The sequence below is a fragment of the Lepus europaeus genome, chromosome 9, assembly GCF_033115175.1.
Source record: "Lepus europaeus isolate LE1 chromosome 9, mLepTim1.pri, whole genome shotgun sequence".
Lineage (NCBI taxonomy): Eukaryota > Metazoa > Chordata > Mammalia > Lagomorpha > Leporidae > Lepus > Lepus europaeus.
Genome location: NC_084835.1, coordinates 36,016,433 through 36,033,290, shown reverse-complemented (window position 1 = coordinate 36,033,290; position 16,858 = coordinate 36,016,433). Strand labels below are relative to the sequence as shown.

The window sequence follows — 16,858 nt, the reverse complement described above, 5'->3', positions numbered from 1 at the left end:
TCACAGTTGACCCTAATTTGCTAACATTACAGTTATACCAGCTTAGTACACAGTATTCTTTTTGCAGCCCCCATTCCTAGCTTTCTTCCTTTGAAGGGCTTCGGACACGGTGGTGTTTTCCAGTAGAGCTGAATCTCTCCAACGACCAGCCACGCCTGTATCTACCCTGTGTGCAGTTTATATGCAATCAGTAGTGCCTCGGTTTCATTCAATATCCAGAATGATTTAATGATGGGACCTCGCGTTGTACAGATTTTTCAGGACTCTTCAATTTTCAAGGAGTATTACTGCCTCGGTGATAACAGGTGTATCATTCTTTGCGAGGGCCTATGTGATAAACATGACCTAATGCTTGCATTTCCAGGGGAAGTGAAGCTCAAGCTCATTATCACGTAGAGCGAGCCACTTGCTGGTCCCGATTTCAGCAAACTGCCTTAAACTAAGAACATTTTCCCTTTGGTCATAGCTGCCTCTTCACCCAACACGTAACGTCTAATGGATTTTAAGGTCTTACATGGCACGACTGACGAGTTTCTGTTCTTTTCTTTGTTGCACTCTTTCTGAGCACTGAAGCATTCCACATATTTTGCATTACACTGTGTGACCAGCTGCAAGAAAAGCAACATGTGAGTCTTCATTCACAGGTACACCTGATCACAGTTGCTTGACAATTGTGGCAAAAATACCAATAATCAGATTATTGCTGATAAACAAGAACGTTTTTTCTGTCTCTGCTTGTAGCCTTGTCTTTGACTGCCAAGCCCTGTGTTTGACAGAAAGGTACCGAGAGAAAGCTCTTCCATCTGCTGGTTGACTCCCTGGATGTTCGCAGTGGCCGAAGCCTGGAGCGTCCCAAGCACTTGGGCCATCTTCCATTGCTTTCCCAGGCCATGAGAGGGAGCTGGATAGGAAGAGGAGGACACAAACTGACCCTCCTATGGGGTGGAGCTGCCTGATGTAATGAGGTGTTGGACAACAGTCTCTGACAAAGGTTTCAGTACCACTGCTATGGGGCCTGGATGTAGTTTCATTGTTCTCTTCTTACTTGAATGCTAAAATGATTATCCCTGTAAAAACACCCATTCCCTGGTTTCTAACTGAATGGATTGGTTTCTTTGATGAATTTTCTTTCCAGTTTCTGTGACCCAAGTCTACTCAAGAAAATCATTTATGTTTCACATTGTACATAGCCAAAAGGTAGTAACTTCACACAAGACTCTCTGGGGCTGGTACTACAGTGTAGCAGGTTAAGTCACCACCTGTGATGCCAGCATCCCATATAGGTGCCAGTTTGAATCCCGGTTGCTGAAAGCAGTGGAGGAGGGCCCAGGTATTTGGGTCCCTGCACCCAACACAGGAGACCTGGAAGAACTCCTGGCTCCCAGCTTCAGCCTTCCACAGCTGTTGTGGGCATTTGGGCAGTGAACTAGCAGATGGAAGATTCTCTCTGTAACTCTGCCTTTCAAATGAACATGTAGGTCTTTAAAAATGATTTCCACAGGTGCTATAGTACAGCTTTGAATTTTGCAGCATTTTGGCATTGGGAATTAAGCTTGTTTCACACAAATGGAAAAGGCAGAATGATCATTTTGTAAGACCTCTTTTTAAACTTGTAAAGTGATACCCTGTGTTCCCACTGTTAATTACCTCAGATTATTTGGCAGTAGTTTGGATGGCAGGAGGACAGTTGGAAACACTTTGTATACTCTGCCAGGCAGTCTCATTGAAACCCTCACTGGAACCTCAGTGTAAGCACAGTCTCCACAAAGTCTGAACCACAGAAACTAGGACTGCACAGACTCATCCTGTTCTTTCCACCTTAACACAAAATGAGCAACTCCATATAGAAAATTATACAAAAAAACTGGAAAACACTTAGTAATGGGAGAAAGATCTAAATTACTATGAAACCGTGCTTACAGCTCCTCTCTTGTATCTTCACACAAGTGCATTTCATATAAACCTTAGCTGCACTTTAACGTCTTCATCAAAGGAAACGACCAACAATTAAGGAGAAAAGTTTTCTCCAGCAGCGTTTAGCTTCTCCGTTATCTTCTGGAATAATTTTCCAGGGATATGTTCAGGCCACCATGTCTATAAATAGCTGCTTTTGAAGAAGAACTGTAGCCGGCAGTTGATGGACTGCATTCTTTAGAAAATGCAGCACAATACTGTTGGCCCTAAACACCAAAACTTCTCACTGACAAAGGTCACACTTTATTTTCCTATGCATCATATTAAGGAATACAACAAAGAATCCATTTTAGTGCACAGGTGAATGCAAAGAAAACATGACCCCCAAACTCAAGGCCTCCTTTTACCTCCCTGCTTCTGTGTAAAGAAGTTTAGTTGGAGTGCTACTACCTTAAATTGCTTTTCCAGTCGAGTCTTTCCTCCCACTCCAGGTATCAGGATGCTGTTCACATAGCTATGCAACTGATTTGAAGATACTTCAGTCTCCTTTCCCAGGATGGCTTCCAACAAGGCATCATGAATGAAAATGTACTGCTCCTAAAAGGTACAATCTCTGCTAGTCACGGAGGAGGGCTCTTAAGGGGGTGGCCACCCATTCACAAAGTCAACCTTAACTCTGCCCTTAGGAGGGAATTCCTGCAGGCATTTATGGGGATGTTATTTACTCCTATCCTTGCTTCTCCATTGTTATTTTAGGGTACAGACCATTTTAAGGGTAGCTCTGGATGCCATACTGGGCCTGAAACTTCCAGTAGGTTCAGTGAAGGGCTTTATTGTTATCAGAACTAGCTGTTGATGTAACTCTGTCTGCTTCCAAAGGGCACTTGTGGTCACTGAGAAACCCGAATATTAAGATCTGCACAGAAATGGAAGACCGGTCCTAAGAGTAGACCACGGTCAGCCTATCTTCTGCTCACAACCTTGTTCAAGCTCTATGAGAATACATCTGTCTCCTCAGTATCGTTCAACTCTCAGTCCCAGGGCGTGCTGGCATCCCAGGAGGGCCCTGCCGGAGACTGCTTACCTCTGTCTGGACGAGGTAGTTGCGCTGTGTCCTGATATGCTTCAGGAATCCCAGGACGTTCACTGTGCTTTTGTCTTTGATCTGTTGCAGCATGCTGTCTATTACAATGTAGGTGCCTGTCCTGCCCACACCAGCACTGTAAGAAATGAGGATACCAAACTTGTTAACCATAGATTAGAAAAATTACAATCTGAATATCAATGAACTCAGAAATAACCCTGTTGTTTAATTATTCATTTGGGTAGCACTGGGAAAATACTGGGATTGTTGCCATCTTAGGAGGAGACAGATGTATTGCATAGAAACAGAGTTGAAGGAAACCCATGTGCTTGCCTCCTCAGCCTCCCTGGCAGCTCAAGCAGACACCACCTTGCTTTGAAGTTGAGGCAGAGGCCTGAAACCAACTCATGGCTGTGAGAACAGACAAGTGTCGGGCACAGTAGCTGGGATCTCGACACCAGAACCAGATCTGCTGAGGCTTCCTGTGGGGAGTTTCTCCTTGTTCTTGACACTTGTAACTTGGTTCTCTTCCTCTCCCAGTAATTGACTCTGGTAGCAGCCATTATCCTTTCAATAAACCCATTTTTGCACAACTCTCCGAGTCTGCCGCTTAGACTAATACACGCAGTAAGTTCCTGTTTGAAGGGATGTTTTTCTAGCTATAGGACAGTCAGTGTTCCTTAATTGTTTAAAGAACACACACTGGAAAGTCTGCATCCTGCAATACCAAAGACCAGGTTACTCTGGGCAGAATGCCACAGTAGGATCCCATCTAGCAGGAATCTGTTTACGCTTTGCTGTTCAATAGGCTTTCATGTCTATTTTAGTGTCCTCCATGAATTTGGCAATGGACTTCCTAACTACTTTCTTGCTAAGTTCTCCTATGTAGCAGCGTCCTCAGGAGAACAGTTCAAAAGATATGCTTAGAAAATGCCATGCAGCAATGCCACCTACATCAGAGTAACTAGCATCCCTTACTGGCATACCGAAGTTTAAAAACAAAGTCAGGAATGCACTTGCAATGGAAACACAATGAAAGCATTTTTAACAAAGTTATACAAGAAAACCGGCTTCAGAAACCAGACTTCTGGTGCTTTTCATACAGCACATCTAAACTACAGTAAAATCCTTTTATCTAGAGTACAGCTGTTATCGAGAGGCATCCTTTAGAAAAGCCATTCACACAGACTCAGACTCTATCTGCTGTGCAAAGTTTTGTTTATTAGATTCAACCTACAATTTCTTTATAAGCAATGGGCATTTTAGTAATCAAGATGATTGTAAAAAGGCAAGAAATATATCTGGTTGGGATGTTTAAGAAGACTGTGCTGGGAATATAGTTATTTTAAGACGATGTAACTGGGCCGGCGCCACTGCTCACTTGGCTGATGCTCCGCCTGCGGCACCCTGGGATCTAGTCCCGGTTGCCCCTCTTCCAGGCCAGCTCTCTGCTGTGGCCTGGGAGTGCAGTGGAGGATGGCCCAAGTCCTTGGGCCCTGCACCCGCATGGGAGACCAGGAGAAGCACCTGGCTCCTAGCTTCCGATCAGTGCGGTGTGCTGGCTGCAGCGGCCATTGGAGGGTGAACCAATGGGCAAAAAAAAAGGAAGACCTTTCTCTCTGTCTCTCCCTCTCTTTCTGTTTAAATCTGCCTGTCTGTGTAACAGGCCTCACGGATCCCAAGTCAAAGCAGGGGCTGACTCCCTGTGGTGTAAGTTCTCAAGGCCTAATGCCCTCGTCTACCCCCTTCATCAAACAGAGCAGTGGCACCGTCACTGTGACTCAGGATCGTCTCTGCCCTGCCAACGTCAGCGGCTGACCCCCCGGCACGAGGAGGGGGGAGGTGACAGCCCTACCTGCAGTGTACCAGCACCGGCCCCATGTCTGGCATCCGGGCTGCCGAGGACCTCCTCACGAAAGTCAGAACCGGGAGGGCATACTCAGGAACGCCCATGTCAGGCCACTGCGTGTAGTGATACTGGATCACCACCCTTTCGTTCTGACGCCCCTTGGGATTTCCCTTCTGACCCTAGGACGAAGGAGAAGAAAAAAAGTTAACGACATCATTCTGATCTCATTCCCTCTCATCACTAATTCCTGAGCTAACCTGTGTCGTCGGGGCAGCCATCACTACCTCTTAGACAAGACTCTCAAGACTACCAAGAGAAACATCTCATGCCAGTGTTCTGCTTCAGAACTCTATGAGCACTTTGTGGTTTTCCACAAGGGCTCTGTTCGCCGTCTCCATGGCAGGTCAGTCCTGCAGTGCTACTCGCTGCGTGGTACTCTCCAGGAAGTAACTCCAAGATCCTGGAAGACTCTCCCTTTGCAGACGTGGAGGCCATGTCCGACCGAGCTGTCACTTTCAGAATGACTTCTGTTTCAAAGTAGTTGTCCTCTAAATGGCCTACCTTTTTGCAGTTTACCTGTTTGGGATGAAAACACGTTTCCCCAAATAGATCCCTTGCAATGATGTTTTCTTATGTTTTAATATTACAAATTATGAGTGAGAATGGGAGAGGGAGGAGGAGGAGGAGGAGGAAGAAGGGTTGCACTGTGGGCAGGAGGGAGGGGAGGGTGGAAGGATCACTGTGTTCCTAAATCGATAGGTGAAATACATGAACTTGTGTATCTTAAAGAAAAATTACTGTTTTGATGACTCAGGGTCATGAGTCGCCACGGAAGCTTGAGAGGGCATCTAACCCTGTGCTACCAAGGCCCACTACAGCTTCAGTTTCTAAATTCTCTTCCGTCTCACGTTTCTTTTACCTCTTGCCAGGTGCTAAACACCTGAAGTTCCTACTTTGTTTCTCTCACTTCACCTGCTTCTGAAAGAAGAGTAGGTAGGTCTTGTTTAAATACCTCAAGCATTCCATGCGTAATGGGCTTTCTAGGTTTTACACTACTCATTACTTAACTTGAACCAGCAGCTAGCTACATTCAAGAGAAGATAAATACAGTGCCGCTGCTTGTCATCTAGTTCTGCCATCCTTGGCTATAACCACATGTAGAAGGAGGACTATTAATCCTGGCAGCCTGGCTTCAGAGCCACAAAAACGGAATATACAAATCTGAGCCAGTGTGACCTCTGCAAGAGCAAGGGCGCTACAATTTTATCACATTCTCAAAGGTGTGTAAGATGACCCCCCCCCCAAAAAAAATATACATATATCTTGGGATCTGAGATTATAGACACCAGCTATCCAAGCCTCTGTAGAATGACTACATTTTCTTAATAAGCTTCTGCTACTGTGATGGTCTACAATTGCTGTTATGATGGATTCTGAACCAGAGAAATGGAGAAAACTTGCAAGTAGCGTTTCCTCTAACTATGATTCTCAGGAAGGTAGTTCTACAGAGAAGGATTTTACTAAGTCACATCCGAAAACACAAGGCAAAAGCATAGTTTTCTTACTCTAACATTCTGATCCCGTGTACTCACTGGAAATTTCAAAGAAGCCTATCATGTAGCATTCATTTCCCATTCTTACTCGACAGCAGAACCTGCCTTTTAGAAGCTTCTCACAGGACTAGTATTCCTTGGAATACTCTTTGGGAAACAATGCTTTAAAAGCTGTCAGAAAAACTGGAATTAAAAAGTTAAATCAACAGATGCTGCCATATTTGCTGAGTGTTACCAAACCCAGGGAGGAGGATTTCTTTTGGTTGGTTTTAAATGGGGCCTTGTTCATGCAGAGATGAAAGAACTCAATCAGGCCAGTCAGATTCTATTCTGTGCCCTGCCAGTACCTTTCACACCATGCATCGATGTCAATCAAAAGAGTTGTGAAGAAATGTTGTAAAAATACTTTTTAAAAACCAAGTTGGTTCTGAGACTTGGCCTTGGTTGTGCAGTCATTTTCACTGCAGTATAAAAAGAGATGCTCTGGCAGTCCCCCCAGTTCCCTCAGTACCTTTTTCACTTTTGTGTTTCTGATGGAGAAACGACGAACAGTGTAGCAGGCGTGTACTTTTGTGCTCTTCAGGGTGACAATAATGTTTCCATACTCCTCACTGTTCTCTGTTGGCCAGTATTGATCACATTTTCGCTGGAAAATAAAAAAAGAGTTGGATACTGTAACTGCAATCTAGGTAGGAATTAAAATTGGCATTAAAAAGCTATAGTATATACCTGCCCTCAAGACTACTAGCATTCTACATGTAGGAAGGATATATTATAAAGAAAGCTTAAATGTCATGTGGAAGGTTGGGTTGGATTTCTGGGAGGTCACTTGTAACTATGGTAATCTTTGTGTTGCAACTTGGGTAAATAGGGATTCCACAAAGTGAAGTAGTAGTGATTTTTGAGCCGTGCACTTGAGACTTAGCACTTAGTCTAGCCTAAATCACCATCGTCTACTGGATGCTCATTTATCCAATAAATGCTACAGCATTAGTCATTTGAAAAACAAGATCCTTTTAAGGATGGTCAAAGTAATTAAGCATCTGACCTACTGGTAGTTCCTGGATGGCACACTGCTTGTTTGTGTCTTTTTTTTTTTTTTTAAAGTGATTGACTTCTCTGAAATGCAGAGTTACAGAGAGCAACAGAAGCACAGACAGGTCTTCCATCTGCTGGTTCACTCTCCAATGGCTGTATGGCTACGACTCAGCCAAGCCGAAGTAGGAGCCTGAACGCCACCTGGGTCTCCCACATCAGTGGCAAGAGCCCAAGCACTTGGGCTCTCTTCTGCTGCTTTCCCAGGCACAGTAGCAGGGAGCTGGATCAGAGGTAGAGCCCCTGGGACTTGAACCGGTGCCCATATGGGATGCCGGCTATACAACAACACCAGCTCCTGTTGCTTCTTTCAACTTCCTTACTTTTTGTTCTTTGAGTTCTCTCTACTTAGAATGTCCTTTCCCTCTCTTTCCAGCTGTGTAACTCATCCTTGTTGTTACTCAAATCTCACTTTAGATATTAGCTCCTTTAGAAAATCTCTGTACTAAAGGGTGCCTTCATGAATGTTGCAGCTTCCCCATTACATTAGTCATCTCCATTATCCCATTCAATTCACACTTGTAATGTCTTAGCTTTCTTTCCCACTAGGCCACACAGAAGTTATTTTTTTCTTTCAGAACTCTGTATTGGTCACATTCCTCTCTTACACCAAGTACTCCGTAAGTATTTTGTGAATGATTAAGACAAGCTGAAGACAGTAAGCAAGAGGCTCTTACTCTTCCTTTTTCCACAAGGTTTGTAATCATGATAATGATGCCAGTGTTCTGCTCCCAAATCATCCTCCAGAAATCTTCAAATGTAGACTTTAGAGGTCCCTGCGTAGCGATGTAGGCTTTCGCTTTGTTGTAGCCCTTCAAGGATGACACAGCACAAAGTCAGATGAAAGCACCAGCTTAGCACACACTGCCTCACTCAGCTGCCTTCCGTACTGAATGGGCTTTGTTATCAAAGCTCTGTGCACTACTGAAACACAATCCAGAGTCTCTCCTGCAACCTTCAGTTTCCAGAAACAGGTTAATAAAAACATTTCCGACTTACATCGACATAGTTGGCGTTAATGTAGTCACTGTGCTTTGAGTCTTTCCCTGGTAGGGGTCTTAACTTCACTCTGCTGTGATCATCTACAGAGGGGAAGGGAAAAAAAATGCACAATCAAAATGTGTCATTCAAGAGGACACTAGCATTCTAAACACACAAGCAATGAGGTGCTGTGGCATCTCCCAGCCCTGAGAAAACTTGGGCACAACACCAAGGAAACAGAGCACTTGAGCTCATGTCAAAACCACAAGGCCACATCTGTCTCATACTCTGGACATACCTGTGAATGTCCACAAAATGCAAAGTAAGTTCCCTTTGAACGCCTGTAAAATAAGTTAAGTTGCAATCCCCCTACATTTCATTGTCCTATATTTGGCTTGGTCCAACCAAGTTCAAAGGCCTTTGATTACTCATGCCCTTATCTCCTCCCCACTACTACAAATTTAATAAGGTAACTGTACTATTAAGCCCAGATCATCTGTTTTCAAGAGATTCCATAAGTACGCTCGGTTGGAATCTCTCTCACCCCAAAAGAACCTAAGGAATTGAAGGAACCAGAATTGATTTTATGAATAATCTCAATGCAGCAATCACAAACCGATGATCCAATGTCAGGAACCTCTTCAGTAAGCAAACAAAATGGTGATGCACAATCTGAGTCTCTGGTTGTACAGCAGAGTGAACCTGCCTTTTGGGCTAGCAAAAGAAACTGAGGTCATAACTTTATTTTCCCTAGCTAGAAACATAATGGCCAAAAGCCAATATATACTTCAGACTGTTGTCATTATCTTAAAAGGCTAGTTCAAAATCAGGTCCAATGAGGGGATTAGCCTAGACATTAGCGACCTCAGACTTTATCAAGTGCTTCCAGAAAGCCGCCTTTGTTCCTGGAACTGTGAATTGCTTTTGTGCTCAGACAAACTTTCAATCTAGAGTTGACGTGAAGCGGCCTGCCTGATACAAATAGGACTCAAGTGAGGGCCGGCGCCGTGGCTCAACAGGCTAATCCTCCGTCGCGCTGGCACACCGGGTTCTAGTCCCGGTCAGGGCTCCGGATTCTGTCCCGGTTGCCCTTCTTCCAGGCCAGCTCTCTGCTGTGGCCAGGAAGTGCAGTGGAGGATGGCCCAAGTCCTTGGGCCCTGCACCCCATGGGAGACCAGGAGCAGCACCTGGCTCCTGCCATCAGATCAGCGCGGTGCACTGGCCGCAGCGCGGCGGCCATTGGAAGGTGAACCAATGGCAAAGGAAGACCTTTCTCTCTGTCTCTCTCTCTCACTGTCCACTCTGCCTGTCTGAAAAAAAAAAAAAAAAAATAGGACTCAAGTGAAAAATCTCTTGTAAGCATCTGGATACAAACTGCCTTGTCTTAGTAGCCGTCAGTTGTACACTGGTAGACCGACTACATGGGAACATTTACTACAAGGTAATTGCCAAATTCACCGTCATTTTAAGAGATGACATGATGATATCCACATATACCCTGAAAATTGTGATGGCTCTGTCAGAGATTTCTCTACATTATGTTTTCTGGCACACTCAGTCTGATTCTACTTTTTTCCCTGGCATTTCTTTATTATTATTAGCTACTTAAGAGCATTGATACAGGGGTAGGTGAAGGTGACACAGGTGATGTGCTCAGCATCTGAGTGCCAACAGACTACTAAAACTCAACTCTGAACTTATAAAAATAAAACTATCTCATGTGACCTTGTCAAAGTAAAAGCACAAATAAACTTGTGAAACTATAAACCCATTTAACCAGAGATAATGGCTTTCCAGCACAGAGGCACGATCCTTTGGCGCATCACCCTGAAACTGCTGTGGTTTGCCCATCGATTCTTCACCCTATACTCTGAGCCAAGGCAGTAAGAGGTCACAAGAAGTAAAGACTGGCATGGTCGAGAGAACAGTCAGTGCGTGTACATGCGAGATAGACATGTGCATATATCCCTGCATAAGTTCTATGATCAGGCACAGCCTCACCATCCCAGCACAGTGATCAGTGAATACTGCCAGAGTCACTAACTGGAGAGAACAGTAAGGCTGGACTCTGTCTTCCTGTTCTTTTTTGAACCTCCCACTTCTTTATTATCTCTAAGCCACTGCTTGGATTGCCCGCATCCCACACCAGATTGCTGGTTCACATCCCAGCTGCTGTTTCCCATCCTGCATTCTGCTAATGCATCCTGGGCGGCAACAGATGTTGCTCAAGTGCTTAGGCCTCTCCCACCCATGTGGTTAGACTCAGATGCAGTTTGGGCCCCTGGCTTTAGCCTGGCCCAGCCTTGGCTATTAAAGATACATGGGGAGTGACCCAGTGGGTCGCAGATCCTCTCTCTCAAACTCACTCTCCTGTCACTCTGCTTTTTGGTAGATGAAAATAAACAAGATGAAACAATGAGTTCAGTGAAGGTATAGGATACAAGAGCCAATACACAAAAATCTTCTCTATACACTGGCTATGAACAATCCCAAAATAAAATTAAATAAACAGGGGCTGGCGCTGTGGTGCAGCGGGTTAACTCCCTGGCCTGAGCGCCGGCATCCATATGGGCGCCGGTTCTAGTCCTGGCTGCTCCTCTTCCAATCCAGCTCTCTGCTATGGCCTGGAAAAGCAGTACAAGATGGCCCAAGTCCTTGGGCCCCTGCACCCACGTGGGAGACCTGGAAGAAGCTCCTGGCTCCTGGCTTCGGATCGGCACAGCTCTGGCCATTGCGGCCATCTGGGGAGTGAACCATTAGATGGAAGACCTCTCTCTCTCTCTCTGCCTCTCCTCTCTCTGTGTAACCCCGACTTTCAAATAAATAAATAAATCTTTAAAAAAAAAAAATTAAATAAACAATTCCATTCCTAATAGCATCCAAAAGAACAAAACACTTTGGAATACACTTCGGAGAAGTACAACACAGATACCATACACACTATAAACCAGTGCTGAGAGAAATCAGAGTATCAAAGTGGGATAATATCAAACCTCATAGATTACAGGACAATCTGAAATGGCAGTGATCCCAAATTAATCAGCAGATTCAATGTAATCCCTGCCACAATCCCAGCCCTGTTGTTTGCAGTAACAGACAAGCTGATCCCAAAATTCATTTGAAAACACAAGGGACCCAGAATAGCCACAACAATCTTTTAGAAAAATACTTGCGTATATAAGCATTTACATATTTATTTGAGAGGAAAAACAGCCAGGTATCTTCCATCTGCTTGTTCATTCCCCAATTGATTGCAACAGTCAGGTGAGAGCCAGGCCGAAGCCAAGAGCCAGGAACTCCAGCCTAGCCTCCCATTTAGGTGGCGTGGACCCAACAACTCAAGTCACCATCCACTACTTTCCCAGGTGCATTAGCAAGGAGCTGGATTGGAAGTGCACGAGCCAAAACCTAAACCTTCATTATGGGATGCTAGCATCAGAGGAGGGAGCTTAAGATACCAGTGCCACAAAACCAGCCCCTAAAACAATCTTGAAAAAGAGGACTCACTCTCCTCTTTGGAGAACTTGGAATTCTACTTTCAAAACTTACCACAAAGCCTTAGTCAAATAATCAAGAAATGTAGAATGTAATATTGGCATTAGGATAGACATATAGGGGCCGGTGCTGTGGTGTAGCGGGTAAAGCCATTGCCTGCAGAACCAGCATCCTATATGGGTGCCGGTTCGAGTCCCGGCTGCTCCTCTTCCGATCCATCTCTGTTGTGGCCTGGGAAAGCAGTGGAAGATGGCCCAAGTCCTTGGGCCCCTGAACCTCCATGGGAGACCTGGAGGAAACTCCTGGTTCCTGGCTTCAGATCGGCGCAGCTCTGGCCGTTGCGGCCATTTGGGGGAGTGAACCAGCAGATGGAAGGCCCCTCCCGCCCCTCCTCTCTGTGTAACTCTGACTTCCAAATAAATAAATCCTTAAAAAGAAAAAAAAAAAAAAAAGGATAGACAGAGATGAACAGAACAGAACAGAGCATTCAGAAATATCCTATTAACTTATAGTCAGCTAGTTTTCAGTAACGGTGCTAAGACCATTCAATGGAGACAGCAGAGCCTTTGCAACATAGAGCACTGGAACAGTTGGATACCCACATGTAGACAAATGAAGCTGGACTCCTCCCTCACACTGTCTATAAAAATTAACCTAAAATGGATCAAAGACCTAAATGTACAAGCTAAAAGCATAAAACTCTTAGATAAAATCATAGGTGTAAATCTCCATGATTTGGAATGAGCAGTGATTTCTTAAATGCGACACCAAGAGCACAAGCAAAGAAAGGAAAAATAGATGAACCACATTTCACCAAAATGTTACAATCTGGACTTCAAAAGACACCATTAAGGGAAAAGACAGTGCATGGAATGGAAGAAAATATTAGCTAACTCTGTATCTGACAGGAGATCTGTTTATCGAATATATAAAGAACTCTTACAATCCAGCAATAAAAACAATCCAGTTTAAGAAATGAGTAATGTATCTGAATACACATTTCTCCAAAAAAAATTATACAAATGCCGAGTGAGCATGTGAAAAGATAGACGATCAGCATCGTTATCCATTAGGGAAATGCAAGTCAAAACTAACATAACCACATCCATTAGGGTGTTATTATTGAAATGAAACAAAAACAGAAAGAAAAACCCCAAATATTGGGGGGATATAGAGACATAGGACTGCTCATATTTTGCTGCTACAAAGGTAAAATGGTACAGTCAGTTTAAAAAACAGCTTGGAAGTTCCTCAAGAATACTAAACACAGAGTTACCACATAATCTAGCAATTGTACTCCCATGTATATACTCAGAAGAGCTGCAAATATGTCTACATAAAGCCTTAAACACAACTATTCAAAACAGTGTTATTCATAATAGCCAAAATTTGAAAAACAATTATCTATCAAACTGTGAATGAATCAACAAAATAGGCTATTATCCATTTAATGCAGTAGTTAATTCAGTCAAAAAAGGAATATGGTGCAATATGGAAGAATCCTAGAAATGTTGTGCCAAGTCAGCCACGCAGGGCCACACATTGCATGTTTCCATTCATATGAAATGTCCAGATTATACAGATCCCTAGAGACGGAAAGACCAGTGGTTTGCAGCAGATGCACAGAGGTGCTCAGGCTTTACTCTAAGCATAGGCTTTCCTGTTGGGATGCAAAAAATGTTCCAAAACCAGTCTGGTGATGACTGCACCACATACGAAAAGTACACTAAAACCCACTGAACTGTACACTTCAAAAGGATGACTTTTAGGTGGTATATAACGTTTATCTTATTACAGCTATCTAAAAAAAAACTTGATAATATTGTTTAAAGTGGCCCTATGCAAACACACTATTATATAATTTCTATGTAATGCCATCCTTGTCACAGTGTGTGTTAACCGTGATCGTCGGTTCCCCTGCTTTTAATGTCCATGATTTCAGGGCCGCCGCTGTGGCACCTGCAGTGCCGGCATGCGAGATAGGCACTGGTTCTAATCCCGGCTGCTCCTCTTCCATTCCAGCTCTCTGTCATGGCCTGGGAAAGCAATGAAAGATGGCCCAAGCACTTGGGCCCTGCACCCACATGGGAGACCCAGAAGAAGCTCCTGGTTCCTGGCTTAGGATCAGCTCTGCTCTGGCCGTTGCAGTCATTTGGGGGATTGAACTGGTGGATGGAAAACCTTTCTCTCTGTTTTTTCCTAACACTGTCTTTAACTCTGCCTCTCAAATAAATAAATAAAATCTTAAAAAAAAAATCTCTGATATTAAATGCTTGGGACTAGGAATATTTTCGATTTCAGTTTTTTGGATTTTGGAATATTTGTATAGACTTTACTAGTTGAGCAGCCATAATCTGAGAGTTCATCATCTGAATTATGCTGACACTTTGAGTATCATGTCAGTGGCTGAACGGTTGGGTTCTTGGATTAGGGATGCTCAATCTGCATTATCTGCCAGGGACTCAAGGTCCCCTATGAGAAGTGACCTTCTAGCCAGAGAAGTATCTGTGGCTCCTGGAGTATCCCTCAAGGCTCTAAATGAAGAATGCCAGTTTAGGCCCTGGATACTCCTGACCCTGGAAGTAAGACTGGACAGGGCTAGGCACATGGGCCAAAAGGACTGGAGGCTCATCACTTCAGGCAAGACACATTACACAGTCTGAGAATCTTTGACATTGTACTTACTTGATTCACTTTCCAATATTATTATTTGTATTAAAAAGACTTGGCTTTTCTGGTTAAAAACAATGCCAGGGTAGCCAAGGGACATTCACACTCTGCCTCCCAACATCTGATGGGACATCAAAGCTCAGAACATTTTCTTCCACTCATTTTATTAAGCTCCCTGAGATTGGACGGCCAATGAAGGATGAAGGGAGAACAAAACGTCCCCACTTGTTTTATACTATGGAAGACGGGCCAATTCAAGTTTAGCTTGCAGGTGCCTTTCTTTGATGGCCCCCCGATTCTCATTTCTTGGCCTTCGGCTTACACCCAGCATGAAAACATAATTTCCTCGCAGCTGAAGACAGCTGAAAGGATATTACTCACATGCTAAAATGTTGATGTATCTGTTTTTGTGCTTGTTATCTGGATGATTGGAGTGTTCTGCAGTGATGTTCATATCGGCCGTACAGCGCTGGACTTCCTAGTGGAGGAAAGACGGCGAGATTTTAGACACACTTCAGAAAGGAAGGAACGAAGTATCTCCAAAGGCCTGAGGCGTCTCCTCACTCCCTAGCCACAGCTACCATTGCCTCCCAACTCCAGACCGAATTTCTGAAATATTCATGGTAAATACAGGAAAATGCAAAGCAGGTATAAAGATTTCATTCTTTACGGACTCATCGATCACCTAGCATTTTCAAGATTTGACCAAGGCATTAGGATGCAAGCAAAGGACCTGTTTGTGAGTATGTCCACATCCATCCAATGTGCCCAACAGAAAAGAGATGGGAGCATGGGTACAGGAACACAGGAGGACTTCAGACGGGAGATGACAACTTGCCCGCAACATGCTTAGAAGCACTGTAGCATCCTCTTAGAACCGTGAGACTGCACACTGACTAAAAACCCAGTCCTGAAATAACACTAATGTGAGGAGTCTTCAAAAAGTTTATTAAAAACCACTGCACAGTTTCAGACATCTTTTGCATCAAAAAAAAAATCCCATTTTTTAAGATGTATTTATTTGAAAGGCAGAGCTACAGAGATAGGGCAAAGACCCCACTTTTAATTCCATTTTCCACAAACTTTTTGAGCTCCCTAGTATATACCCCAAAGATGTGTCAGTATCTGGATCACACAACTGTGGCTCTGACAAACGTTTGTGGATGCTGATTTTATTAAAAATTATCCTTCTTGGGGTCGACGTTGTAGTGCTGCAGGTTAAGCTGCTGACTGCAGCCCCAGCATCCCTCATCAGAGTGCTGGTTTGAGTCCTGGTTGCTCTGCTTGCGATCTGGCTCTCCGGTAATGCACCTAGGAAAGCAGAGGAAGATGGCCCAGGTGCTCGGGCCCCTGCGCTCACATGGGAGACCAGGATGGAGTCCCGAACTCCTGCCTTCAGTCACGGCAGGCATTTGGGAAGTGACCCAGAGTGATGGAAGATCTCTCCGTCTCTCCCTCTAACTATGCCTTTCAGAGAAATACAGGAAATCTTTAGACAGTAATTAAAAAACCCCCAAATTACCCTTCTTTGGAAAAAGCAAAGACAGGAAGGACCTGTCTTCACTAAGTTGGTCATGGATATCAACACCATCTATTAGCTTGTTTCAAGGTTGCTGAAAAACCCAATTTTTCTGCATTGTATGCTTCTACTCCAAGAAACTACTGGAGCTAACTAATAAGGAAAGTCATTAGCAGGGCACAGCTGCCACAAGAACAGGCGCAAAGTAGCACAAAATTATCAGGAGAAATGTTTTACACATAACAGATGTAACAGAGTTTAGGAGTGTACAGACTTTGTTCTCACAAAGGAGTTGCATAGCAATTATGGATGTTTTCCACAACATTTACATTAGTCTTCATGAAAACAAGGAATTGGTTGTCTTTTATATTCTCTAAGTACTTCCCAGTGAGAAGTGTCCCCTTCTCTTCAAAGAGAAACTCATTATCATCAAAGAATATAATGCATAAAAACAAAGAGTTACTATTTGTTCAAAGAATTCATATTTACTAACTCTGAATTCTTGGAAGATAAATACTCCGTTTTTCATAATTATACTCCTTCCCAGCTGTCCATCACAAAATCAAATAACACACTCAAAAGTATTACCTTAGCCTACATCTTTGACCAAAGTCTATGTTATGTGACAATTCTTACCAGTGTCTCACTTTTAGGCAATGTGTCAGGCTCTGCTAGTTTCTGTTCTGAAATAGTTAATA

At 43.8% G+C, this 16,858-nt stretch overlaps 1 protein-coding gene and 1 long non-coding RNA gene across 4 annotated transcripts in view; one reads left to right on the top strand and one right to left on the bottom strand.

Moving 5' to 3' along the window:
• LOC133767071 (uncharacterized) overlaps nt 1–3,056 on the top strand; it is a 52,317-nt gene extending 49,261 nt beyond the window's left edge. The window contains exons 4-5 of the long non-coding RNA XR_009866801.1: nt 2,406–2,518; nt 2,794–3,056. This is a non-coding gene — a long non-coding RNA (uncharacterized LOC133767071). The remainder of the gene's footprint in view (nt 1–2,405; nt 2,519–2,793) is intronic.
• The window catches only part of PTPRG (protein tyrosine phosphatase receptor type G), a 777,325-nt gene that overhangs the window by 18,211 nt on the left and 742,256 nt on the right, over nt 1–16,858 (bottom strand). For all 3 annotated transcript variants that reach the window (XM_062201187.1, XM_062201189.1, XM_062201188.1), the window contains 8 exons: nt 15,023–15,119; nt 8,495–8,577; nt 8,173–8,307; nt 6,912–7,046; nt 4,854–5,026; nt 2,999–3,134; nt 2,365–2,511; nt 515–608 (listed from right to left, as the gene is read on the bottom strand). In XM_062201187.1, the coding sequence (XP_062057171.1) occupies nt 515–608; nt 2,365–2,511; nt 2,999–3,134; nt 4,854–5,026; nt 6,912–7,046; nt 8,173–8,307; nt 8,495–8,577; nt 15,023–15,119 (1,000 nt within the window). The remainder of the gene's footprint in view (nt 1–514; nt 609–2,364; nt 2,512–2,998; nt 3,135–4,853; nt 5,027–6,911; nt 7,047–8,172; nt 8,308–8,494; nt 8,578–15,022; nt 15,120–16,858) is intronic.